Genomic DNA, 27318 nt, shown 5'->3' on the forward strand with positions numbered 1-27318 from the left:
CAAGGAGCCGGAGCGACTGCGAGATGGAATGAAGGTGCTTGGCTTGCACGTGAGCGGCAGCGCAGACGGACTCCACTTGGGAAGAGGTGGTGACATCCCGGAAGTCCCAACTAGCGTTACACATTGGTGCGTCTTCTCCATCTGTGTGACACTGTGGGCCACTTCCCCGTGTGTGGGTGGCTCCGGGTGGCGGTGGCGGCCATAAAGCGATGAGCGACTTCCATGTCAACCGGGTGGGACGATGAGCTGCGCGACCCCGCCCTGCGGAAAATGCTAGAAGAGACTATGGCCAGAGTCTCCGAGGACGATCCGGTGCGAGGGAAATGGTGCGTCGACGGGAGTGAGTTTACGGTTTGGGTGGACGCCAGCTCGCTCGCCCTTGGTGTTGCTCTGGCAGTTAACGGATCTATCATGGAAGATGCCTGCTGGGTTCGGCCAGAAAATGATGCCAGGTACATCAACCTGGCTGAACTCGATGCCACAGTGAAGGGGGTCAACCTGGTGCTACAGTGGCAGGCCAGAGTCCTGCACGTCGTTACAGACTCCACATGTGTGTATTGGTGGACGACCGATGCCTTGAGTGGAAAGGCACGATTGGCGACGAAAGCATCAAGCGAAATGCTCATACAGAGGCGGCTTGCTACCCTAACCGAAACCATCAAGGAATACAACCTGGTCATGGATGTGACGCTAGTACAGTCCTGTCAGAATCGCATGGATCAGCTGACCAGAGTGCCGCGCCATTGGCTGGATCTGCCGAAAGAAATGGAAGAACCGGCACCTGTGAACTGCGCCGCGGTGGGACGTCGATTCAAACCAGATCATGTTGCTGACGTCCATTGCCAGAGTGGGCAAACCGAACTCTCTACTTCGCTAGACTGGTCGACCCCTGTGTGTCAAGGAAGGAGGTAGAATCAGTGGTGAGGAGTTGTGAAACCTGCAAGTCGATCGATCCGGCGCCTGCCCGGTGGAAGAAGGGAAAACTGAGCGTAAAGAACAATTGAGACAGGCTCGCGGTGGACGTGACCCACCACAACAGCGGGGATTTTTTGACAATGATTGACTGTGGACCGGCTAGGTTTGCATTGTGGCGGCCACTTCACTGACAGCATGCGGCCGCTGTTGTCCAGGAACTGGAAAGTGTCTTCCTTGAGCGTGGCCCTCCTTCCGAAATACTGACTGACAACGGCACCGCTTTTGCTAGCAGGCAGTTCAAGCAGTTCACAGACGGCTGGGGTGTACGACTACGATTTCGGTGCGTCCATGTGCCTAGCGGGAATGGGATCGTGGAATGGAACCACCGGGCCATCAAGACCATTGCAGCTAGGAAGGGGTGTACAGTGCCTGAAGCACTATACTGGTACAACGTCACCCCTAAAGACGATGTCTCGCCCTCTACCATGCCGGCTGAGGTACTGCACCGGTACAATGTCAGGGTGAAAGGGTTAGAGGCCAGCCCTCTACCCGAGCCAGAGGCGACACGAGATAGTATCAAAGTGGGAGACGCACTATGGAACCAGGCATGTTACCGAGGTGATCAGCCCGCAAGCCGTGTGGATTGATGAGGGGCCCCGACATGTCAGGGACTTGCGATCGGCATCACAAGCGCAGCCACCGCTCGGTGACGAAAGTGAAACGAGTTCCATGACCTGTGAACCATCATTCTGGTATACGCCGGCTTCATCGGACGACGACAGCACTGAAATTATCAGCCTCCAGTTCACTGATCCCCAGACCGCGGACGGGAGCTCAACTGAAGATTAGGCTCCCTGTCTGCCCCTCTGTAGAAGCACCCGAAGAAGGAGGTCGCCGCCTCCCTGCCCCCCTGTGATAATGATATAAGGGGAGTGTGGCAAAAGCTGTGAAAATGAGGGCTTACCGTTCAAACGACCTAGGTGTGCATGTGTGCTTTGTCATTGCTGCGGAGCGAGGATAAGAAAAGAATTCCAAGATGGTGCCGACGGCGTTTTGTAATGGTATGATCTCGGAAACTCTCGCAAAATCTCGTGCATATATGCAAATCAGTTGGTCTTCGACAACTATAAATTCAGGTCGTTTTGGAAGGCAAGGCGGGAGGAAAGAACGGCCGGTTGGTAATTGTGTACGCTGGATCGTGTTAGTGGCGTGTCACCGTGTCTGTGTGTGTACTGATCGAACCGCTTTCCTGTCATTGGACTTTGAATTGGTTTACATTGGACTTGCACTTTGGACTTTGAATTGGTTTACATTGGACTTGCACATTGACTTTGAATTTGTTTAGATTGGACTTCAACTTCAATACCAACACTGGTCTCAATAAAATTACCGATTTTTGTTAATAATCGCTCAAAAATCGAAAATTAAACAACACAATTTCCCTACAAATTGAACTCCGATGACAGCCAATTTGCACAAAAAACATGAACTTGCTACGGATTAACGGTCCTGAAGTTGGCACATTGGAAAACCCGCCAACCAACAGGATTTTATCAACATCGTTGCTAGCGGTGATTATCAATGCCTATTTAATGCAATGGAGCATGCTTGGAGCTCACGATACAACGCAGACAAATGCTCTTATGCCAAACCATGGCTACACATTTTTTTAATTTTTTTTTTTTTTACATGGAGGTCACCACTTATCAAGGCCTGGAGGCCACTCAGGGATAAGGATTATTGTGTGTACAGTAATCAATGAGATAGTATTGTAGTAATCATTAGTATTGGAGATTTGATAGCGTGTCTTACTTAAGAGGGCGGTTTGTCAGCAATTTGTTTATGTTGGACTTGAAGACATCCAACTTGTAGTCAGGTAGGAAACAGGCAAACGGAAAAGAATTCCACAGTCGTGCACTTCTCAGAAAAAGCTCTGCTCATGGAATCTACGTTTGGATTTAGGCACAGATAAAGAGTGAGGAAAATTATTGACAGTAGTTTCAGCCAGATGGGTGTTTCTTGGGAAAGATTGGCGAGGGTGGACCAGAGATTGGAGCTCAGATGAGCACTTGCCATGGAAATAACGATAAAACAAAGACAAGCTCGCAACGTCTCTTCTGTGGGAGAGAGGTTGCAGGGTAGAGAAAAGGGCATCCCCCACTAAGCTACGAAGTCTATTTTGTACTCTGTCAAGGCAGGGTAGGCTGGTTTTAGCAGCTCCTGCCCAGATGTGGCAGCAGTACTCCATCTTTGGACGTACTTGACTTTTATACAGATGGAGAATTGCATTAGTAGTGAGATATCTTCTGGAGCGGTAGAAGGATCCCACCATTTTCCCAGCATCCTTGGCAACAGACCTGATGTACGTGTTCCATTTCAGATCAGGAGTAAAGGTCAAATCCAAAAGCTTGTCAAAATATGGAGCCTCCCCAAGACGAGAGCCATCCATTTCAATTGATGCCAGGTGGGGATCATTGATGATGTAAGATAGAAGCTTGGTTTTGGATGCATTAAAAATAACCAGCCACCTCTTCCCCCACTGTACCATGCGCTCAAGATCAGAAGAGAGAGAATTAGAGAGAACCTTGTCATTTACGGCCTTTGATGTGTTGCCATAGATGGTCGTGTCATCAGCATAGATGTCAAGAATGATTTAAGTATGTGTTTTGGGAGATCATTGATGTAGGTTAGGAAGAGAGTTGGGCCCAGGATGGACCAGCATTAATATTGTGGGCATCTGATTTCTGCCCATCAACCATTACTCCATCAGAGAGAAATGATTTAATGATTGAGGAAACATTTCCAGTGATACCGTAGCTGGAAATCTTGTGAAGTAGGCCCTTATGCCATACCTTATCGAAGGCCTTCGATATGTCAAGAGCAATTGCCCTAGAAAGGAAGCCTTTGTCAAGAGATTCACTAATCGTATGCACAATGGAGATACTGCCATTTTTTACACATGCGGAAATTAATAACGCCCCCCCCCCCCAGGGCCAATCACACTCGACACCTTCGGAACGAGCTTATTACAGGCACATCAGATTTTTAAGCAATCCTGATACATTTTCATGCATGCATAAGGGAGTTTCTTACAAGTACATCGCATTCTTATGCAATGCCAATACACCACATGCATTCATATTAATGTCATTCCAGTCATCAATAACGCCAACACCAATCTTCCAACAGATCGCAGCCAAACCACAGGAATGTGTAGGGGACTAGGATATATAAATACCCCAATCCCATTACAAGAGAATAATGAAACGAATGAGGAATTGAAGGAAACAAAGACTCAATTAATGGATAAGATAAACGTGGTTTATTTGCTGTGAAAGAAATGAATGTTTTAGTTATGATATGTCCGAGCGTATGTGACCAATGCTCGTTGCAGGACTAGTGTTGTAGCAAGAATAGGAAATGTGTTTTCATCTCAAGTTCGGGTCACTATTGTTTGTTCGTGCGTGGGAAGAGAAATAAATGTTGTAGGAAAATTGAGAATGGTAGTCCAGCGTGTGTATGCATTGATACGGAATGAACTTGAGTAGGGTAGTATAATTAAACAAAGCGTACTTATCTTTTCAGACGACGGGGGTGGTAAGTGGGCGGCTGGTCGTGCTACTTCGGTGATATGTGTCAGGCTTTTAACTTGAGCGGCGACTACATTTATCAACCTAGCAGCGCGGCGTCTTTGCCTCCTGTGTTTTTCTTCTTTTTCTTCTTTGGTTTGTGTAAGATAAGCATTGTTAGAATTGAAGGCGTCTCGGCTCATAACGTGAGAGCGGAGTTGGCTTCAGTTCACTGGTGCCTTATTTCTTCTTCTTCTTCTTCATCTCTTTAGGTCTGGTGGAAGACTGTCCGTGCGTTCATTGACGCAGCTAGGCGAATCTCTTTCTTTTCTTTCTGGTCCCTTCCTTTTATAGTCGTAAACCGGCTCCCAGCGGCTGTGATAATTTAGGCCTTTATTTTCGGCGGGGAGCTCTGCCATTGGTTCATAATTCTTTTTATGGTTTCTTATTTTTCTTTTTCCAACCGGAAGCGATGCGTGGAGCCATGTGCAAACGAAGATTTTTTATTTTGTCTCTTATGCTGGAGACGTTAGCATCCGGTAGGCATGTTCCCACAAATGACAAATGACCTACGACATTCTGCTGTCACCTACGGTATACTCTAAATGGATATGAATGTCCATAAGGCACTTCGCAAACACATGCAGCTAATTTCTTTCGAAATTACGCAATTCATCAAACCCATGCAACCATGCAACTCAAAAATTGATGACGTCACTTTTCCTTCATACTGCCATCAACTTGCAATATTTTATTCCTTCTTATATCGACTTCTCGTCTAGGAGGGGAGTAATGTAGCATCCGCTATATATGGGCAGAACAAATCTGCAACAGAGACATTCTTAAAGCAATCACCGTTTTCAACATGCACGCATATGAAGTATGTGCAAGTAATTTGCCCATCTGCACACATGTGATAAAAGGAACTATATTACGCTTCACACGCAGTAATACAACAAATAGTCTGGAATGTTCTTGAACTCTCCAATATAAGTTTTTGCATGCATAAATCAAATCAGTCAGTCCAGTCTAGAATGCAGTTCTACGAATAAACATCATCATAATTTGTGGGACATAAAATTATAGGAAGGAAATGTTGTGCATTTCTTAATAATTACTACTATAATAAACACAAGGCCAAACGGCATTGCTTTTAACAAAACAATAATAAAGGGTTTATTTAAAAAAGGCGAGATTGTATCTCAAACTGGAGAGCAAGAAAGAAAGTGTAAATGTCTGTTTGAAGGTGTCATCTGCCATCAAACTGCAGTCGTCAACAAGTAGCAGTGGGAGGGGTGAGTGAGAGAGGTCTGTATAGGTCGCTTGCTGGTGTCTCTCTGGCGATCGCAGCTGAGATCCCAAAGGGCTAAAATTAGTCCTTAAGGGGACAGCTCAAATTAATGTGCCCTGCCAAGCGATTGGTCAATGTGGCCAAAGCACTTTGGCACTGGGCATTGATCCGATTATAGTAAGTAGTTGGTTAACTGCTACATCACCCCCGCTTAGGCGAAAAGCCAATGAAGAAAAATAAAAAGGTTGCAGTCTTTAGAAAAATACAGAACACAAGGCAACGTAATGTCTGGAAGTTTATATTGCCAAAGAACGAATATATAAAGGGGTAATGAGAATAGAAAATTCCAGCTAAAATTTCCTTTTTTTTTTTTTTTTAAATAAACTGAATTTACAGGGTTTTAAACATACAGTTTTGCATACTTTTTTGGGCCAATTTACATGGCGGCCATTATGTGTAGTAGTGACATAGTTGTCATTTTCAGTATTTACTTCAGGTGTATGCTGTGTGAGTGTAGGTGGGATATGTGTGTCTTGTGTTTCTGAGTCAAGAAAAGCTCTTTTCACTCTGTCAACTTTTTGCCACTAGTATTCAGGGTGAAAAGTTTAGAAGTGCATGATAACACGCGATAAGGACCAGTATAAGGCGGTGTTAGAGGGGCTTTCACACTGTCTCTTCTCTCTTCTAAGAAACATGTGTGTTCATGAAGAAATGCCTTTGGGGACCGAAGATTTTATGGTCTGTTCCCTAGGTTTCATGGGTGGGAGCTTACTAATGTAAGCTTGCAGTCTGTTTATAAACAGAGCTGGATCTGACAATCCTAGTTCTATCGGGATGAGCATCTGACCTGGCAGCAATAGAGGTACTCCATAGACAAATTCGACTGAAGAGTATCCCAGGTCCTCTTTGATAGCTGCACGACAGCCAAGAAGGACAACAGGTATGTATTCGCTCCATCGCTGTTGGTCAGGGTAAGCGCGTAAGGCAGCTTTCAATTGTTGATGGACGCGTTCTATCATCCCGTTCAAAGCTAGGTGATAGCTTGTTGTTCAAATACGTTTGATCCCTAAAATCCTGGAAAGTTCCTGGAACAGGTAGGATTCAAACTGTGCTCGACGGTCTGTAGTAATTGTTGTGGGGACTCCATTGCGCGATATCCAGCCCGATATAAGGGCTCGCGCTACAGATTCAGCCGAAATGACCTTTAGGGGAATAGTTTCAGGCCACTGTGTGAAACGATCTATACAGGTCAGGAAATAAGTAAATCCCTGGCTGACTGGCCATAGTCCAACCAGATCGATGTGAACATGGCTGAACTTAGCCTCTGGGGTGCTGAATGTTCCCAGGGGTGTACGGATATGGTTGTGCACCTTTGACTTCTGACAGGAAACGCAGGAATGTGTCCAGGCAGTGATGTCACACCTCATATTAGGCCAGAAAAATCTAGCTGTAATCAGCTTCACTGTGGCTTTGCATCTGGGTTGTGCCAGATTGTGTAGTGTATCAAAGACAGCTCTACGATGAGTCATAGGAACAAACGGTCTAGGTGAATCTGTTGAAGTGTCACATATGATCTGCGTGTCCGAAGTAGGCACGGGCAGATATGCGAATTTGCAAGTTGCAAATTCAGGTGACAACAGATCCAACGTGTCCAGACTTTGCTGGTCTAAGGCCATTTGTTGTAAATCGATATCCGAAGGTGAGGATAGAGAATTAATAGGGAGATGGGATAAGGCGTCTGCCGCAGTGTTCTGTCCCTCAGAGATATGTCGGATATCGCTGGTAAATTGCGAAACAAAATCCAAGTGACGAGTTTTGTTATTTTATTCCAGTACAGCGATCTCGAGTTCTTATTCGAATGTTATTTTTTCAAAGTTATTCATACCTTTTAAATTTATATGGATGTGCATGTGAGTCAGTAGAACCTCTCTAGAAGTCAGAGATCCCATGAAATTTATTTTTAACAGTCTCAGTGATACTCTACCACTTTCGACTTATAGATATCCCTGCACCTGCAACCATGATCTCTAATATCAACAGATTTTGTACTACGAATTGATGAATGCCGACTCACACTCCACATGTCCTACACACTGTTGAAAGTAAGTCATAAACCACCTATGCAATTCCTACAACCTATCTAGAAAACGAATCTAGTAACTCTGACATTGTGATATGGGACAAAAGGAAGAAAGTAGCAACCTTAGTTGAAGTCGCTGTTCGTAAGAATGCTGGCTTAATTTAAAAAAAAAAAAAACTACCTGGTGTATATACTAGGTAAACCAAGTGCAACTGCGCTTAAAGGGACAGTAAAAATCTTAAAAAAAAAAAAAAAAAAGAAACTCTCTGCTGGAGTTTCTGTAATGACTGGCCTCCAGGAGGATACCCGATCCCCGGCAAAAACAAAATCCTATGGAAAAAAAAATCAATATAGCACGTATTTAATGCAATTTTAAATAAAATGTATAAATTAATTAATAAATTTCTCACATTATTTTCTTTGGTAAGGCTTCATATGATTTTTAATATATTTCGGAGATTAACGAAAATAGGCGGAATTGAACGAACTTGAAAACTAATATAATAAATTGTTCGTAAAGTCAAATATAATTATTAATACTGCATAAAATATCTTGTAAAAATTTAATTTAAAAAAAAACCCAAAACAACAGCCCCCCCCCAAAAAAAACTGTACAAATACCACTACCAATAATTTAAATATTAAAATACATCAGTACATACATATGCAAAATTCTTAGAATTAACAAGATTAATTTTTTATAAAACAGTATCATACTTAAGATTTATTATAATTAAAATTTAGCATTATATGCAAGGTTTAAATTTTTAATCGGTTTTTATGTGTATTAATAATATAAGTTTTCGTGAATCCCCGTCAGAGATCATTAATGTTCGTAAAAATTAACTTCAACGAAAAACTTACATATTTTTTAAAAATAACATTTCCTGTAACCACATTCATGCATTTAAATTTATTTTCTATAGAACTTGAATAAAATTATTGCTAAAAAAAAGAAATAAACTTATCCGTTTCCCGTACGTGATCGACAATGACCGAGTTTAAAGGAAATGCAAGCTCTCTCCTGTGTCATGGCGCAGGTACATTTTATTGGAACTCCTTGTTGTCCAGAAAAGGAAGGAGAAGGAGTTAACACCAAACGACAACCAAAAAACAATTGCGCCTATTCTGTTGCTGCAATTTGGACTCTCGTTGGATATGCATTATTTCATTAGTATGCACCTAGTGATGCTGCATCCATCTGTGCTCCAATGTAAGCTGCCCGGATAAAAATACTAGTGTCAATATTACATGGTCGAATCCCGTTTATTTTTATCTCAAGGTGTTACGGTTGTGTTGGTTTTCATCATTTATTGGTACTAATAAATAAGTATAAGAAGCAATCTATGGCTTTCCTAAAATAATTGCTGTGGAGACGAACCCCTCATCGAAGACAAATTGAGAAAAATAAATAAACAAAAATCGTACCAAATCAGATGGATATTTTCTTCTCCTGTTGATTGAACGAAAAAAAAAAAAAAAAAAAAACAAACGGAAAAATGGTAAATATTTTATTTTATACATTCTAAATATTTTATTTACATTTCTTTAACTAGATTTTATTTTTGACATCTTAATGTCATCTCTACTGAGTTGCAGGGTTTATTTTCGCTAAAGTCTTTTTGATTCATCTAAAAATAGTATTTCTACAGAATCTGAACCCTCTCCTTTTTTTTATTTTTTTTTGAACCCTACTCTAAATTTTACGCTTGGCTCGGTTTAAATTCTGTAGACGCACTACTTTTCTATTTTGCTTTAAAAAAAAAAGTACGTTTATGACCTGCCCCACCGTAGTATAAACACATACAACCTCCCCATATTAAGAACGGCTTTCGAGGGTGGGCTGTTTATCCCCCCCCCCAATCAAAAACTAAATAAAACTGGCTTAAATAAATGGATGCAAGTTGTCTGTCAATACAGTCTAACAAAATTGTTTCTAAGACCCCAGAATTAAAAAAAACAAAAACAAAAAAAAACTATTAGATTTAATGCAATGTTTTCTCCCTAACTTTAATTATATTGCTTAGTCTTTATTTTCTTAATTTTTGCCTTTCACTAAATCTAATGTTAGTCAATTTATTTTCGTTTTAGAAAAAAAAGTAAAATAAACTATCGCTATTTTAATTATTTAGAAATTCTCTTGCAACGTGTTTATAACCAACCAAGTATCCGACTACTTGTAAAATGTGAACAAATACTACTATTGCTACTACAAATAAAGTGGCGGAGGACTATAAACTTGACGTACGAGGTTCAAGTTGTAACTCATTTATGTCAGGGTTATTGCATTCACTGTTACTAATGGGAGAGGTAGGTGAAACGGCCTCCCTACGCAGGCATCCTTACAAGTGTTCATTGTTTTTAGAAACTGAAATTAGGACTTAGTTTTTTTTCTTTTGGTACATCAAGAAGGGTACTTATGTTACCGTGCAGAAATAAGTTAGAAAGACATTCTTAACATGAGGAAAGAAGGAACTTTTGTAACTATTCTGTACTTTCACCTTAAATTTAATAAAGATATCGTAAAACTTAAATACTATTAAAAAAAATATCACGGTAACATAAATGCAAAAGCAGTATCAGAATTTTTGTAGGAATTTTTGACACCCCTAACACGAAACTGCGAATACAATATAAAAATCTCGTAATTTCTCTGTTAAAAGTGGGTTATTTATTTTCTTTATGGATTATACTTCCAAAATAAACTATTACAGTTGTTTTAAAAGTAATAAAAATATTTTTTTTTTTTTTTTAAACAGTAATGAATTTTCCGAACTCAATATTTTTAAATTTTTAAACTCAATATTTTTAAATTTTAAAATTTTAAAAATCTATCAAAATTTTTCTATTGATTCTATTTTTACGATATTTTCAGGGTCAATGTGAAATTTTATGTTCTTTCCAATAAACCGAATATAATATTTTAGACAAACGTTTTTTTTTTTTTATTCACGGTTCCCCCCCCCCAGTGTCTATTACAAAGAAAATACTTAATTTCGTCTCGGATAAGTACATAATTATTTACTCACAAATTGAAGAGAAAAGGTCAATACATAATATATTCAAATTTAAAAAAAAACGGACATCGTGTTCTTGTAGAATTTTACCTGTAAAGTTTGAAGTTTAAAACCTTTTTTTAAACCACGTTATTTGTTTTTTCTTTTTTCTTTTTTTTTTTTTTAATGGAACCTTGGTCCTTGCTCCTTTAATTGAAAAAAAAATTAGGGCTTGAATTACATTTTTCGAGGAGTTATAAGCTTGGAAAGACAGGGGGTCGAATAATTCACGCCTCCAATTTTGTAAATGTCTAAAAATAATTAATTTCGACTCGGATAAGTACATAATTATTTACTCACAAATTGAAGAGAAAAGGTCAATACATAATATATTCAAATTTAAAAAAAAACGGACATCGTGTTCTCGTCGAATTTTACCTGTAAAGTCCGAAGTTTAAAACCTTTTTAAAAAAAAAACGCGTTTTTTTTTTTTTTTTTTTTTTTTTTTTTAATGAAATCTTGGTCCTTGCTCCTTTAATTGAAAAAAAAAATTAGGGCTTGAATTGCATTTTTCGAGGAGTTATAAGCTTGGAAAGATGGGGTGGAATTATTCGCTATTTTCACAAAAAATTCTGATACTGCTTTCATTTTTGACGGTATCTTTTGTTTATTAAATTGAATAGATAAAAAAAAAAAAAAAAAAGGCTCTTCTTCCGATGTTAAGAATGGGTTTCTAAATTATAATGTTATTTCAGCAGGGTCCGTATTCTGCATAAAAAAAAAAAAAAAAAAAAAAAAAATAGAAAAAAATTTTCTTCGTTCTGTCAAGGTTTGGTGAGTGTTCGTACGTAATCGCCTCGCTCTCACCCCTTAGTTTTTAGAGAAGCCGAAGCGGTTGATTTAGTCGAGTGTTGATCTACACTCCCCCCCCCCTTTTTATATTACAGGTAAATAGCTTTAAAAAGTTGACGGTAAAAAGAAATAAAACGCGCACACGCACGCACGCACGCACACACACACACACACACAAATCAATATTTAGATCGGGGGATCACTTTCGCATATAAATTTATCGTAAAATGATCATCTGTTTTCGGATCACATAGCGTTTTTAAGGACTTAATCAAATATTTAAAAAAAATAAATGGGGGAGATGAGTACATGGTGCTTGTTAATCTATAAACAAGTATACCCATCTCTAAGGCAATTTTTATCAGAAGTCATACTTATATATAACGTCATTAAACGCTCGTAGAAGATAGGTGGAAATCCTCTGTGTGGGGGTAACCCATACTATTTTGGACTGGATGGGGAGTAATTACTACTACGTGGTTTTATTACGAATAGATTCTATATATATATAGGGAGTTAAGCACAAATATAGAAAAGATACCAGGTTTTTTATTTAATGAAAAGTACATCTACCTAATTTTATCTTCAGTTTAAAATTGTTAATATTAACCGGGTATCTAATTTGGTTTAAAATAGTGTTTGAATTTTCGGGTTTGTATTACTGTACACATAGATTCGAATAAGTTGTCAAAAAACGAATATATAACAAATAAATGTTATCAAAGGCAAGATAAGTTACTTTTCTACCAAACTGGATATATTTTTCGTGTTTTTATTCAATGTAACATATTTATTCAGCTCGAAAACCATACAGTGTTTACCGATGTATTGGAAAATTCAAGATGTCGTCTGACTCCCTCTTTAACACGGTAAGTTTGGGAAAAGGTGTTATAAATAAAAAAACTGGTTAAAATACTGTTAAAAACTCGCTCAATATATGTTACCGTGACATAGCTTGACATATATTCGGCGGGTTTTTAATAGTATTTTTTTCTAGTTTTTTATTTATAACACCTTTTCCCAAACTTACCGTGTTAAAGAGGGAGTGGAGGCGCCATCTTGAACTTTCCAATACATCGGTAAACACTGTATGGTTTTCGAGCTGAATATTGTTACATTGAATAAAAACACGAAAAATATATCCAGTTTGGTAGAAAAGTAACTTATCTTGCCTTTGATAACATTTATTTGTTATATGTTTTTTTGACAACCTTTTTGAATCTTTGTACAGTAATACAAACCCCAAACCCCATATTGAATTTCAAGTGAAATAATGGTATTTATTTACTGAATTGTTATGTCGCAGTAATGCACATTTCCAAAAATTAAGAAAAACGATAAGATAGAAAATAAATTATTAATGAAGTAGTTTTCGAAGACAATTAGCGAATTTTTTTTTTTTTTTTTTTTTTTAAATGTACCGGAGAGTTCTAATTGTAACGAAAGTGTGTGTGTGGGGGGGGGGTAAATATTTTCTGAAAACTGAAAATAATTAGTAATTGTCGACCTAATTTTTTGGATATTTTTATTACTGCGACATGACAATTCAGTAGATACCATTGGTTTTCACTTGAAATTCAATATTTCAATTTTCGAATTGAGGAAGAACTGAATCACTTTCTCATATCTAAGGGAGACAACCATCATCATCGCTTGGTTCCTTCTCTCATGACTATTCACTTTCGTGAAGATCATAATAAAAATAAGTAAATGGGTATTTTTTTTTTTTCATTTCTTTGCTATCACATAAGCGATAAGCGTTACTGTTGGCAACATAAAAGATTTTTTAAAAGGAAATATCGTTTTGTTTTGTCGTGTTGATTTACTTGCTCATTTATGACGTATTTGGGGTAAAACAATTGTACTTCTATCGAATTTGAACTGAACATTTTTTCAGTTCTGAATGCGAAGCGAACTTTTAACTTTCGGCAAACAAGAATAACTACTGATTCGAAGTCTGCAATAAACGGTGCTCAGCTAGAATTTTTTCCTGGTATTAAACATCATTTGTATTATAATTTCCTGTGTGACTGATTTTCAGATAATCATTAAGAAACTATTTACGATACAATCCACGAAATGCGTTTCTCTGGCGTCACCGAGTAAAAACAAATTACTTTTACCATACAATAAAATGTTTTTAAAATCAAAAAGCAAAAAATTTTTTTAATTTTTTCATTTATTCATTTATTTATTTTTTTTAAGAAAATCAAATCGGATAATTTGTAACTGTTTAACTCATTGTTGTGAAAATCGAAAACGTGGAACAGCGTAGTGACTGATTATCGTCCCTTTTTCGTAACAGTTTCCGACTTTTCTTTTCAATATTTACTTTAAATATAATATTGACGTGTATTTACTTATATATTACAACCCCCCCCCCCAAAAAAAAATCAAGTTATTTTTATTTTATTTTTTAAATTAAATCTAATATTTTTAAACAATTTTTGGAACTCTGTACTCTTTTGACTCCCAATGTTTCGTCTGCTTAAACTTTAATCACGTGATTAGTGTAGCAATGAAATAAACCATTCGTTCAAATATAGCTTGTTACTAGGCACCGCCAAAAATGGCCGAAAAATCAAGTTGTTTTTTAAAACGAAATTACATTTATTAAAATCCATTATTTCTGAGTAACTTTTTTTCCAGAAAGATAAAACCCTGAATTTTATCATATAGAAAACAGAATAATGTAAAACTTTTTTTACTATTTTTAATTAAATTTGAAATGTTAAATTTTCCCCAAAAGTTAACAATTGACATTTTTTGTCTTGCACAAAAACGTACATAAATATTTAAAAAAAAAAAAAAAAAAAAAAAAGTTTTTGAAATAATTTATTTATTTGTTGTCTAACTAAGATTTAGGATGATTTTCTATGAGAATATGCAAAAATATTATAAGTACCTGGATTTCAAATAATTCCACATTCATATAGGCAACCAGTTACTTCGCGTCGATCTAGAGTCTAGATCGACAATGTTTACGTTTTCATTTGATAAAAAGCAAACTATGGAAGACCAAACAGGCAAAACAAAAACTTATTTTTCAGTGACGAAAATTTCAATGTGTTATTAACGCTGCTGAGGCTGGCCAGTATCAGATGGGTGACCATTTGTATGAGTTTGGTTTTTAATGTGTATGTGTGTGGGGGCCAGGCTCCCCAAAATGGGGGGGGGGGCAATTTAAAGCAGAATAAAAAAAAAATTATTTCAGCGCGTTTGGTCCACCACCGTAGTCGAAAAGCGGCAAACGTTTTCAAACGGGATCGAAAAAATGATGCTATTTTTAACACAAAGGGCACAATATTTATCGAATTTTTTTTGTATCGATTCTTCAAAGCATGCCCTGTTTAATAATGGTCATGCATTATTCGGCTCGCTAAAAAAAAATTGTTAATTCATCAAAGATTTTAAAATGGCTTTTTTTCGTATAAATATTAAAAAAATTTTTTTGTTTTGCTGAACTTAAATTAATTATTTTACTTGACATATTCACCGAATTTCACACTTCAAAACTTAAAAGCGGGATAATTAAACACAATCGAAGTTCTGATATTCAGACGTCAAAATAAGGTATGCAAACAATGTTTTTTTTTTTTTTTTAAATCTATAATTCTGTCCCTTACAACAACACAATATGTTGTGTTCAGTTTCAGATGATAATTTTAAGCATATTTGTACCCCCTCAAAACAAGGGGGGGGGGGGTTGTAAGCAAAAAAAAAATATAAATATCGTTTATGAAAAATAAGTACACTGTTATAAAGTTCATTTTTCTCTTAATAATCGCTGAAAATTTCGTATTGATCGGATAATTACCTGATTTTTGGTAGATTTTTAAAAAGATGGTCCGTCAAAAAGTACTTACCTGCCCCCCCCCCACCCCCCAGTTTTGGCGGTGCCTACTTGTTACGGATTTAGCTGAATATGATATTAAAAATCACTTTATTGATACTTATGCACTTATGTTACCGGGCTGGCGGGCGTATTGTAACTATTCTGTACTTTCACCTAACAATTTAATAAATAAAAAGATATAAAACTTGAATTTAACTATTGAATTTAATACTATTTAAAAAAAAAAAAAAAAAAATAGCACGATAACATTCACCACTTTTCCAAAGGACCATTTGAATACATTGATTTAAATTTAAAGTGTAGTGTAATTATTAAAAAAGAAATCAGTTGCGCTTGAGCGTTATTTCCTCAATTTTGAATAATTTCACAATTATGAATGAATTAAAAATCATTTTATTGTACTTTTGCACGTATGTTATCGGGATCGCGTGTTTATTGTAACTATTCTGTACTTTCACGTCAATTTAATAAACATCAATAAAATAAACCATTTAACGCACAAGTGCAACTGATTTTTTTTTTAACACAACACTTTAAATTTAAATCAATGTATTCAAACTGTTGTTAGGTACAGAATAGTTACAATACACCCACTGTAAGAAATTTCTTCTCTACACACCCAATTTCCTCCCTGCAGATAGCAAATGAAACTCCACAAACAAGAGCCATACCTTTTAAAACTCAAATTTTATTCAAGATGTATCAGTAAATAAAAGTTCTTTGGTTCACGGTAAGTCCCTTGCAAAAACAGTGGCTGAATTTGCTATCCATTGCAATGGAGCCGGTAGTTATGATTCTTCTGTGGGGAATAAGGATCCATGTTGTACATGGTTGAACATGGCGGGAATGTTGTCGCCCAACATGGCATATTTTAGGACCTCGTGGTCTCAGGAAGAAATAGGAATAATTCCTATAATCAAATATATCTTGCCGAACACTATAGTATATTCTCATAGGGTAAAATAGGTGCAGCAATTATAAATGGCGTTGGCCATGGAATTTCTCACACACTGCCAAGGAGGAGAGGAAAAGGTAATAGATAATCATTACTTTTTTCCTAATACAAGTTAATTAATAAACGGTTGGATAAACAACCAATAACAAGTTAATCCAATAAACATAAGTCTTAACTCAGACAGTTTTATAATTACAATATTTTTTTCTTTTTATTCAGTTAAATTTTTTAACCTAATTATGATTATTTTTGAAAATTCAAATTGAGATTCAAATTTATAATTTTAATTCAGTTAACTTCATATTACACTGCCAATTGATACCAGATAAGTTGGTAAACCTCACAAAGGCCAGCATAAAAGAGTGGGTGCTCATATCCTCAATAATTCCAAGTGAATTGCATGCAAGCTCATGCATGTAAAGAGTAATATGTACATTTTAACTTACTCCAACCTTAACAGAAAATTGACCGGTGAAATCCACACCGATTTGTTTGAATGGGCGAACAAAGTTTACCCTATGAGCAGGTAATATCAACCCTGCAGGTGCCTTACAAGGCAGAGCATTTATTTTTTTTACATACGGTGCAAGTACGCACAAAGGCTTTTATGGCTTGTCTCCCCTGAGGGATCTAAACTCCAGATAGCCTTAACTTACTGAGGGTTGAATTAACCCCCATGTGGCAACAGTTAAGATGAGCTTCCTTAATTGCCAGTGTTGATAAATAAAAGGGGAAACGACCTCAAAGGGCAGAATATCAGAATTCTGTATCCTACCTCTGGTTCTAATTAACCCATCTTTATCAAGGAATAACCCTAGGGGGAGGCACTTTCCCGGATGGTTCTTTCAAGTAACCTAATTCCAGAGGGAAAGCAATAATTTGGCCCTATTAAAATTGTCAGCACTACGGTGACTCAACAAATCATAAAATTTCAACACCTTTTCCAAGACGCCGATTGCCTTAGATAAGCTGGAATACTTTGTAATATCCAACGGGAAGGTATTTTCAGAAGGACGTGTCTCCTGAGAGTACAAACATGATACAATTTTTTTATTAGTTTCGTTTAGACAAGGCAAGGATGAGATTGGCCAATCGATGCCATCTCTATTTAGCCATTCCGGGCCACACATCCAGAAATTTAATAACTGGGAAAATTTAGAAGTATTGATACCTCTAGTTCGAAGATCTGCCGGATTTTCCGATGAAGAAACCTTTTAATTTCAGTAGAATGCCAAATTTAATATTAATATCTTCTGAAAATTTTTTGATCTCTGTGATCCTGTTTTCAATGAATATATTTTTCTTGGATCCTTTACTGTTGAGGATCCATGAGAAGGCAACTTGGGAATCAGAAATCAGGAAAAAATTATCAATATTAAGGGGCCCCAGAGCACTCAAAACTTGAGGGGCTACTTTAAGAGCTAAATACATGGCCAATAGTTCCAATGTGGGAAGTGACTTCCCTTAATTGGGGCCACTCTGGCCTTTGCTAACAACAGAGAACAATTCGCTCCCTGTTTCGCATACGGTGAATCCATACGCGTTTTTCAACGCGTCACAGAAACAGATAAATTCGACAGACTGATTTTCTGACAAGACACGCCTGGGAAATTCAAACTTCCCCAAGTCGTTTAAGTCCTTGGCATGGGTTTGCCACAGCTTAATGAGTTCTTCGGGTATCCGCTCATTCCACAATAACTTGCTTTTCCAGATCGAACTGACAATGATCTCCCCCTGTATCGTGACGGGGAGTGGCATAAACAAAGGGTCATACACTCCTGATATTTGCGAAAGAATCCTCCGTTTGGTATTAACCTCGGGGTCCACTAAAGTGGGAGAAAGTTTGAACGTGTCCCGAACAGGATCATATAAGTAACCCAATACCTTCTCAAAGGCAGGGAAGGGAGAACATTTTTTCTTGTATCTCAGAAGAGTTGGAATTGCAGGATCTTAAATCGAAGCCTGCCTCTGACAGTCTCTACGAACATTATTATAAAAATAGCAAGTAGGGACTGTCCGTCACAACTGGTAGTGACAAGATTATCCACATAAAAATTGTTGGAAATAGCATGTGATGCTTCATCCTTTGCATATTTTTCTGCATGGAATTTCAAAATGAAGTTCAGAATGAAAGGGCTAGCGTTGAACCCAAATATAATTTTGTACCTGTAAGTACACAATTTGTCACCTTTTTAAAGGATAAAAACAAAATGTTTTTATTCTCTTCTGACTTAAGGTGAATTTGTAAGAAGGCCTTTCTTATATTACCAAGGACATATTTATTTTTCCTGAATCTCAGCAATAAATCCAATAAATTAGTAGATAAGTTCTAAGTTCACGCCTATGTAGGCAGCGGCATTGACATCCCCTCTCGACGTTTTAGGGAATACGTGACAAATTTTTGTCGTCACTCTAGTTCTCTCCTTAATAACGGGTCTATGTGGAACCCAACCCAAATATAATCTTCATACTTCCCAGGCGGGACAAAAAACTGCTCCACTATTCCACATTCCTCATAACCCTCAAACACTTGGAGGTACTCGTTATACATTCCCTTCCTTTCTAAGGACTCTGCCACTCTGTCCATTACCTTCAAGGAAGTCACAAAGTTACTGTTTACCAGTGAGATCCTGTCATGATACCACGGTAAGTCTACGTGATATTTTCCTTCCTCCCATACGATAGAGTTTTTGAACTCTTCTATTTTTTTTCTTGTCCACAGCCGACAACTTAGCATCTTCTTCAATACCTAATGAATCGAGACTGAGCAACGTCTCAACCCCACGCTTACCCACGGACTCGGGAAAGAAAGGTTTCAAACCGTCCTCATAAGAGTGTCAGATTTAGCACCGAATCAATCAAATAATTGTTGGATTGAGGAAGCGATTTTACTATATAATTAAAGGGAGGCGATTCTACCTTATTCAAATCTTTTTTTTTTTTTTTAAATGTTGGCTCTCGCCAAATGGAATTATGAATTTTCCATGTCGCCATGCATTTCCATTGACACACAACTAGCTTGAGATCATTTAACTTGCTCAGAAGGTCCAATCCAATAATCCCCATAAGGCAGGTTCCATTCAAATTCTTATATCTGGGATATAGCCGGAAACCTTCCTGAGATAAATTAACAACTTTATTGAAGTTATCCACTTCGAATTTTAAATTTAATTTTTCGGAGAATAAAGCCGCAAATTTAAAGGGGTTTTGATTCCCCTATTTGATCGATATGTAGCAATCCTTCAATCTTAAGGAGTCACTCCTGATAAGCGTGTTCACCCCCATATTAACCTTCTTGTGGTTTATGGGTTTTTCAGAACACAATTTACTGGGAAAAAAACGAATCTTGTGATCCAGTATATTAAACAGAATACCGGTCGTCCGTGTGTCTTCATAGATATTCTCCACCCGAACATCCAAAACACTCCTATACTATTAGATCTCTCTAAACACCCCAAATCGAACACTATCAAATCCATCTATATGGAAAAAATACATGACATCCTTCATGACTATCCGGACTATGAACACATTTATACTGACGGAGCCAAAACCAAAGAAAAAGTCGGAAGCTCTGCTATTTATCGGCAAAGAAAAATCCAAAAATGCCTACCTGATAGGTCCTCCATCTTTAGTGCTGAAGCCTCAGCAATAAACCTGGCCCTTAATATTATAAGTGCTGATCAAGCAAACAAGTTTATAATATTTTCGGACTCTTTATCAGTCCTAACTTCATTAAAAGAAAAGAACATTTGCAATCCGCTAATAACTAATCTATTAAACAAACTCGATTTTCTTCATACTCAAAAACAAATCATCCTATGCTGGATCCCAAGCCATATTGGCATCCTAGGGAACACAAAAGCTGACCTAGCTGCTAAAGAGTCACTAAACTTGGAAATCTCCAACATAAAAATTCCCTGCACTGACTTTAAACCAACCATAAACCTGTATATCAAAACAAAATGGCAACAACAATGGAATACTTATACAAAAAACAAGCTACAAGAAATCAAACCTACACTTGGAGAATGGAATCCCAAATCTAAACTAAACCGGAGAGAAGAAGTGATCATTACAAGATTAAGAACAGGGCATACAAATATCACCCACTCATTCCTATTAAAAGGAGAAAATCCACCTGAATGCTTACCTTGCCAAGAAAACTACACCGTTAAACATTTTTTAATTAACTGCATTGACCTAGCTCCCCTACGCCAAAAACACTACAGCATTAACAACATTAAAGATCTCTTTGAAAAAATAAATGAAAAAACAATTCTAAATTACTTGAAAGAGGTAAACCTCTCCTCCAAAGTATAAATCTACCAAAAAAGAAAAAAAAAAAAAAAATTTTCAACCCAAATCTCTTACAGACCTTCCTCCAATCTTACCTTGACATACTGGAAAATAAAGAACACCTACCTTACTAAGACATCCAAAAAAAAAAAAAAAATGAACTTATTTGGCCTTAAATGACCATGCAGCTGTTGATAGGCCAATAAACTGAACAAACAAAACAATCATAGATATTCTGATGACGGGAAAAATACTATTCCGTGATTCAGAATATATTGTTTGGCCCACAAAGGATTTATTTCCTTTGGGACACATGACAGTAAAATGGGTTCGAAACCCACATATTGCACACGGGTAAGGAAAACCCTTACTACCATGACAAAATGCCTCTGCGTCCTCACCCAAACACAGTACATAAATTTAACTGTTTAGCCCTTCGACACTTTGCTTCGAAGGTGTGAAACTTACTACAGTTCTTGATTGAATGATCTGTAGCTTGACACAGTTTAAAAGATAAAGTACCCCCACCCCTTCTCTTGGGGAAGAACGCGCCATTTTGGCTTTCATCTTGGGTGAAGAAAGCGCCATTTTTGGTGCGCAAATTTCGCGCCGAACATCGAGCAGGGCGGCTAATAGGTATTCCATTACTTCAAATACATGCGACATATTATTTTGTGAAGGGTATCTTTCCCCACTTCTATTCATCAACTCTCTTCTAATGGCATTAGGACACTTAGCAAATATTATGTGAGCTAACACTGCTCCTGAGGCGCTACTCTCAGTAAAAAAATCAGTCCCATAGGACTTGTCGAGCTCAGTCAAATTTCTCTTAACTTTTTCGAGAAACGACTTCAAAGTTTTAAAATCTGTTATAACAGACGGAGTATTAATGATGTACACATCATTAATACATTAAAATATGGCATCAAAAAATACGAATCAAATGTTAGCAATCTCAATTTCAAATTAATCAATTTAATTAATCAATATAACACAACATTTAAATTGCAAAAGAATCATTAACGGCTAGATACTGTGAGTTTTTTTTTTTTTGTTATAAGATGTATACAATCCTCTTGGGATCTTGAATTCGGAAAATAATGCAATTAATATACGCTAGCAATCAACGACTAAATATAAGGTCGAATTAAATTATTATCTAACGTTACTTAAAACGTGAGAAGAATTTCAAAATTTTTTACTTGTTCATTTTTTAGAAGTGCACTGCAACAAATATATCTTAGGGATTTTGAGACATAAGTTACTTCAACGAAATAATTACATTTGATTTAACGAAGCAGAAAAATATTTATATGTAATTATATATTCCAATTAAGAGGAAAAAAAATTTCTGCTCGTCTCAAATCAAGAATTTATAAATATATTTATTTTATTTATTTTTTTTTTACTAGCGCTTATAATGATTCTAGATATTTGCAATAAAAACGAGAATCTAACCTTGTTTTTGCAAAAAAAAAAATGGGAATCTAACCTAGCTTGTTTTTGCCAAAAATAACGAGAATCTAACTTAAATTGTTTTTGCAAAAAACAACACCAGAATCTAACCTAGCATGTTTTTGCAAAAAAAATGGGATGTAAGAAATTTCTTCTCTACACACCCAATTTCCTCCCTGCAGATAGCAAATGAAACTCCACAAACAAGAGCCATACCTTTTAAAACTCAAATTTTATTCAAGATGTATCAGTAAATGAAAGTTCTTTGGTTCACGGTAAGTCCCTTGCAAAAACAGTGGCTGAATTTGCTATCCATTGCAATGGAGCCGGTAGTTATGATTCCTCTGTGGGAATAAGGATCCATGTTGTACATGGTTGAACATGGCGGGAATGTTGTCGCCCAACATGGCATATTTTAGAACCTCGTGGTCACAGGAAGAAATAGGAATAATTCCTATAATCAAATATATCTTGCCAAACACTATATATTCTCATAGGGTAAAATAAGTTCAGCAATTATATTGTCTCTGTATTTAGAAAAATGTCCTTCGTCCACCCACTGCATGGTGTCCAATGAAGGTAAAATCCTGGCACTGTATAACAGAGCACCGCTGTGTGAGTCCTTTACTGTTCGGTGTTCATTGTTCAGACTGAAAAATAACGCACATGTAATACAAAATTGGTGACAATTGGCGCATTCAAATTGAACCAATCAAAGACCGTCTAGCAAATCATGTTAGGTTGGTACACAAATGGCATTGGCCATGGAATTTCTCAGACCACTAACTTGAATTAATTTGCATGTACTTTAAAAAAGTATTTTGTCACAAAAATATATTGTAAAACTTGAATTTAACTTTTCTTTTCGTTTCTTTTTACTTTTTTAAAAATCAGATTATCGATTAGAACTCGCTTCTTTTGGTTTGTCTTATTATTTGTATTGAATTGATATATTGCAAAGAAGCCAGCAAACGAACAAGTGTCAAAAACCAAAAAAAAAAAAAACCAAAAAAAAAACAATAAATAAATGTTACCAGGACTAATAAGTTACTTTTCTCCCTACATTGCTCATTATTTTTTAGTACTTATTTTTTTAGTACTTATTTTTTTAGTACTTATTTTTTTAGTACGTATTTTTTTAGTACGTATTTTTTTAGTACGTATTTTTTTAGTACTTATTTTTTTAGAAATAATTACACATTTTAAATTTAAATCCATGTATTCTAAACGGTCACTTGGAAAAGAAATATGTAAAATAAAGTGGTGAATGTTACCATGCTATTTTTTTAAATAGTATTTTCAAGTTAAATTCTAGTTTTACGATATCTTTTTCTTTATTAAATTGTTAGGTGGAAGTACAGAATAGTTACAATACGCCCGCCAGCCCGGTAACATAAGTGCATAAGTATCAATAAAGTGATTTTTAATATCATATTCAGCTAAATCCATAACAAGCGACATTTGAATGAATGGTTTATTTTATTGATTAAAGTTTAAGCAGACGAAACATTGGGAGTCAAAAGAGTAAAGAGTTCCTAATTTTTTTTTCCAAAAAAATAAAACCCTAAATTTTATATTAAAAGCCGAATAATATACGTTTGGTCAATGTGCACTGGTTGTCTAACCGCCAAATCATGTTTATTCCGAAAGTTGTTCTTAACATGGGGAGGTTGGAGGTGTTTATTCCTAAAGGCATTTTCTTTTCAACCTCCTCGTAATCGACTTAAAGGTAAGTCTTCCGTTCGTCCCTCGGTGCACTTTCACCATACTTTTTTCAATTTTTAATACAAGTTTAAATTGTGATATATTCTCTCACCTCGGTTTTGCTCTTGGCAGAATGAAAGAAAGCAATCAGAAATCACAACAGGTTCACCTGTAAACTTCAACGTAAATTTTATTGAAGTAAAAAGATCAAAGTTGCAAAAGATGTGCCATCTTCAGCTTCTGCCGTAACAGATCGAGTAACACCTGCATGGGTAGTAGTTCATGGTTTATCTTCGTGTTTGTAGGATACCTTCCAAGGATGAATGCTGTGAGTCCTGTAGTCATCATAGCGGACAAAGGGCAGGTCAAAATGTGTAGACCATAATTTTGTCTTGGCGAGACATTATTTAAGTAATGAAGAAAGTCAATTAGTACGTAGAACACAAGTGTGCGATGAATAATATTTCGCCTAACATAAGGGCATTGATGTTTGCAAATGATAACATTTTTCCCCACATTAGGGCATTAATGTCTCAACGAGATAACAGGGTTTGAGGCTCCATGCCTCAGATAAAGGGGTGAGTTTTCACGTCCATTCAACTTGCTGTCTTTCTGAAAACTGGCGCCCTGAAAGATAAAAATTAGCACCAAGAATATGCCTCGGCAGTTAGTAACAACAATTAATCTGATTGGTCCAAACAAAATCATGAGCAGTCAAACCGACCAATGAGGTGCCTGCTTATTTCTGCAGAATTTCTTACACACAGGAAAGGAAGAAAAAGTAATGGAAATCATTACCTTTTTATATAAGACGAGCATGGCTACCTGGCGTTGCCCGGGGGTTTGGAGGTGTATGCTGAGCAAAAAAAAAAAAACGGTCAATTAAACTTTGAACACTATTATAACCCCCTTAACATTTATTGTTTTGGGCTCAAATGAAGTTAAGTTAGATCCAGGTTCAAGGAACCTATATCTAAAATTTCAAGTGCTTAGACCCAAAATTGTTGGAGGAGTTTGATAGAGTTCTCAAAAGTCAAATTTCTGGCCATAACCCGATCACATAGATTTTTCCAAATCTCAGTACACTGTATATCAAATTTCGAGTCTGTAAACTTAGAATTAAGTTATTGCCTAGGGAAATGTACACACACACACACACAGATAGGCAGACACAGACACGTTCACTTTATATATATATATATATATATATATATATATATATATATATATATATATAGGGGTGTGGCTCAGATGCTAAGGAATGAGGGTGGAGAGTTGTATATTTTTGTTTCGATTTTAGCTTGTACCACCAAGGTGTATATATATATATATATACTAGCATTTCAGCCCGCCGTTTGGATGTGTATGTTGAGCAAAAAAAAGAAAAAAAAGTGGTAGTCGGAAGGAGGAAAAGAACAGCGAAAACACTTGATGTCTTTGCTGTTATGACCACCGCCAAACCGGAAGTTATGTAGGTTTAAATTAAGGCTAGACAATCGAAAGGAGAGGATGACTTTCAAAAATATTCGAGAAAAAAAGCGGACCCCCCCCCCCCCCCCCCGTTGAAAAGTGCCCAGTTGAAGATGAAGTTATGAATGTTTTTAGCAAACTTTTTGATATTTGTCGTCTGAAAGGTCAAACTTCAAAACAATACTGATCTTGCAAAAATCAGTTGCCTTTGTCGAAAATTTTAGGCAGACATGCAGACATACATTTATATATTGTTAACTAAAAATTTTTGACCCAAACCGATGAAGCTTGCCCTATCTCTGAATACCCTTTATGTATAATTTCAAATGTTTAGATCAGGAATTGTCTGAGTAATTTGGTAGACCAAATTTTTTTTAACTTTGACCCCTATTATGACCCCTTAAAATTTGTTTTGGGCTCAAATCAAGTTATTAAGTTAGATCCATGTCCAAGGAACCTATATCTAAAATTTCAAGTGTTTAGACCCAAAATTGTTGGATGAGTTTGGTAGAGTTCTCAAAAGTCAAATCGTTGAACTTTGACTCCTTAACAGCCAAATTTCTGACTGAAAACGGATCAAAGATTTTCCTTAATCTCGGTACTGTGTGTGTGTGTGTGTGTGTGTGTGTGTGTGTGTTAACCTGTCATCTTTTTTTTTTTTTTAAAGATGGAATCGCCCGCTCGTGAAGACAAGGTTAAAGCAAGCAAGGACGCACGGTTCAGAGTTTTATAATTAGACCAGCAGTGGTACCCGGCGTTGCCCGGGTGTTTGGAGGTGTGTATGTAGGAGAGGGTGACCCTGTTTTAATATTATTAAAAAAAAACACGATGTAAAAAAAAACAGTGGGGGGGGTAATCAAAACATCGGGGGGAAAAAAAAACCCCAAAGAAAAACTAACGTAAGGCAAAGGAACGATGTTAAATGTAAAAAACAAAAAAGAAAACAGAAAAACGAATGTTAAAACTAAAAACACGTGAAAAATGGCTTAAATAAGCCTGTTTCGATATTAAAATTTTAAAAATCTGTGGGTACCTGGGTGTTTTTGGGTGTGTGTGATGGGGTGGGAGTGTTAATGAAAACCTAAGAATAAGGGAAGTAACAAAAAAAAAAAAAAAAAACGAATGTTACGTGAAAAATGGCTTAAGTAACACTGGTTCAATATTTAAATTTAAAAAAATAAAAAAAAAAAGACATCTCACCACGATTCGAACCCAAAACATTTAGCTAACCAACTGAGCTAACACGACGTACATGAAATTTAGTCAGTTCTTCAACTATTTTAAGTAAATCAGGTCATGATGTCATCTGGCGCATGCATAGAACCGGTCGTCATCACGAGAGGACCGTTTTTGTTGACGCAGAAATGCAACTTGGACTGTTCATACCAATTTCATTTCATTAGCTAATGTATTGAATTTTCTTAGTATGATTCATAACACATTAGTCAAGATAATTTATAATTCAAAGAAAAAAATTGATAAAACCACTTAATCATGGACCATTTAAAAGCAGTCGAACAGATAATTTGGTAAAAAGGGTTAAAAAAATGAGTCAAAAGTATGTTACTGAAATTGCTGTAAAAATGTAACCATTGGAGGTAGCTTAAAACTTTGCAACTTTACTAATTTTTGGGTGAGGAACTCAAAAAAAAAAATGTTTGCCTTGTTTCTAATAAAACTCTTTGCCACAGAAATATTTTTACTTTGGGGAATTTAAACTCGCCAAAAAAGGACCGACAGCAATAAGATTTTTCGGAAGTAATTAATATCTAGTTTAATTTTTTTTGTTATTTATTTCAGTCATAGTTTAAAATACTGATTTCGCCCTTGGATTTTAATGACAGGTGCATGAAAAAAAATGGCGTCTCCATTTTCG

The 27318-nt window shown here is 36.6% G+C and overlaps 1 protein-coding gene and 1 long non-coding RNA gene across 12 annotated transcripts in view; one reads left to right on the forward strand and one right to left on the reverse strand.

Annotated features, from left to right (window-relative positions):
• Positions 1-27318, forward strand: part of LOC145259156 (MBT domain-containing protein 1-like) — a 498271-nt gene that overhangs the window by 121453 nt on the left and 349500 nt on the right. For 6 of the 11 annotated variants that reach the window (XM_080116872.1, XM_080116873.1, XM_080116879.1 and 3 more), the window contains exon 1: positions 8822-9357. The exons of 3 other annotated variants lie outside the window; for them this stretch is intronic. In XM_080116872.1, the coding sequence (XP_079972998.1) occupies positions 9355-9357 (3 nt within the window). In that variant the 5' untranslated portion in view covers positions 8822-9354. Of the gene's footprint in view, positions 1-8821; positions 9358-27318 lie in introns of those variants that run through there. 2 more of the 11 variants (XM_080116880.1, XM_080116883.1) reach the window with 1 other exon arrangement.
• On the reverse strand, positions 9062-11661 carry LOC145259160 (uncharacterized). The gene is made up of 2 exons (XR_013864133.1): positions 11491-11661; positions 9062-10464 (listed from the first exon to the last, which is right to left on the reverse strand). It is a non-coding gene; the product is annotated as an uncharacterized LOC145259160 (long non-coding RNA).

This window comes from Euprymna scolopes, chromosome 34, assembly GCF_053919585.1.
Source record: "Euprymna scolopes isolate OS-2025 chromosome 34, ASM5391958v1, whole genome shotgun sequence".
In the NCBI taxonomy this organism is placed as follows: domain Eukaryota; kingdom Metazoa; phylum Mollusca; class Cephalopoda; order Sepiida; family Sepiolidae; genus Euprymna; species Euprymna scolopes.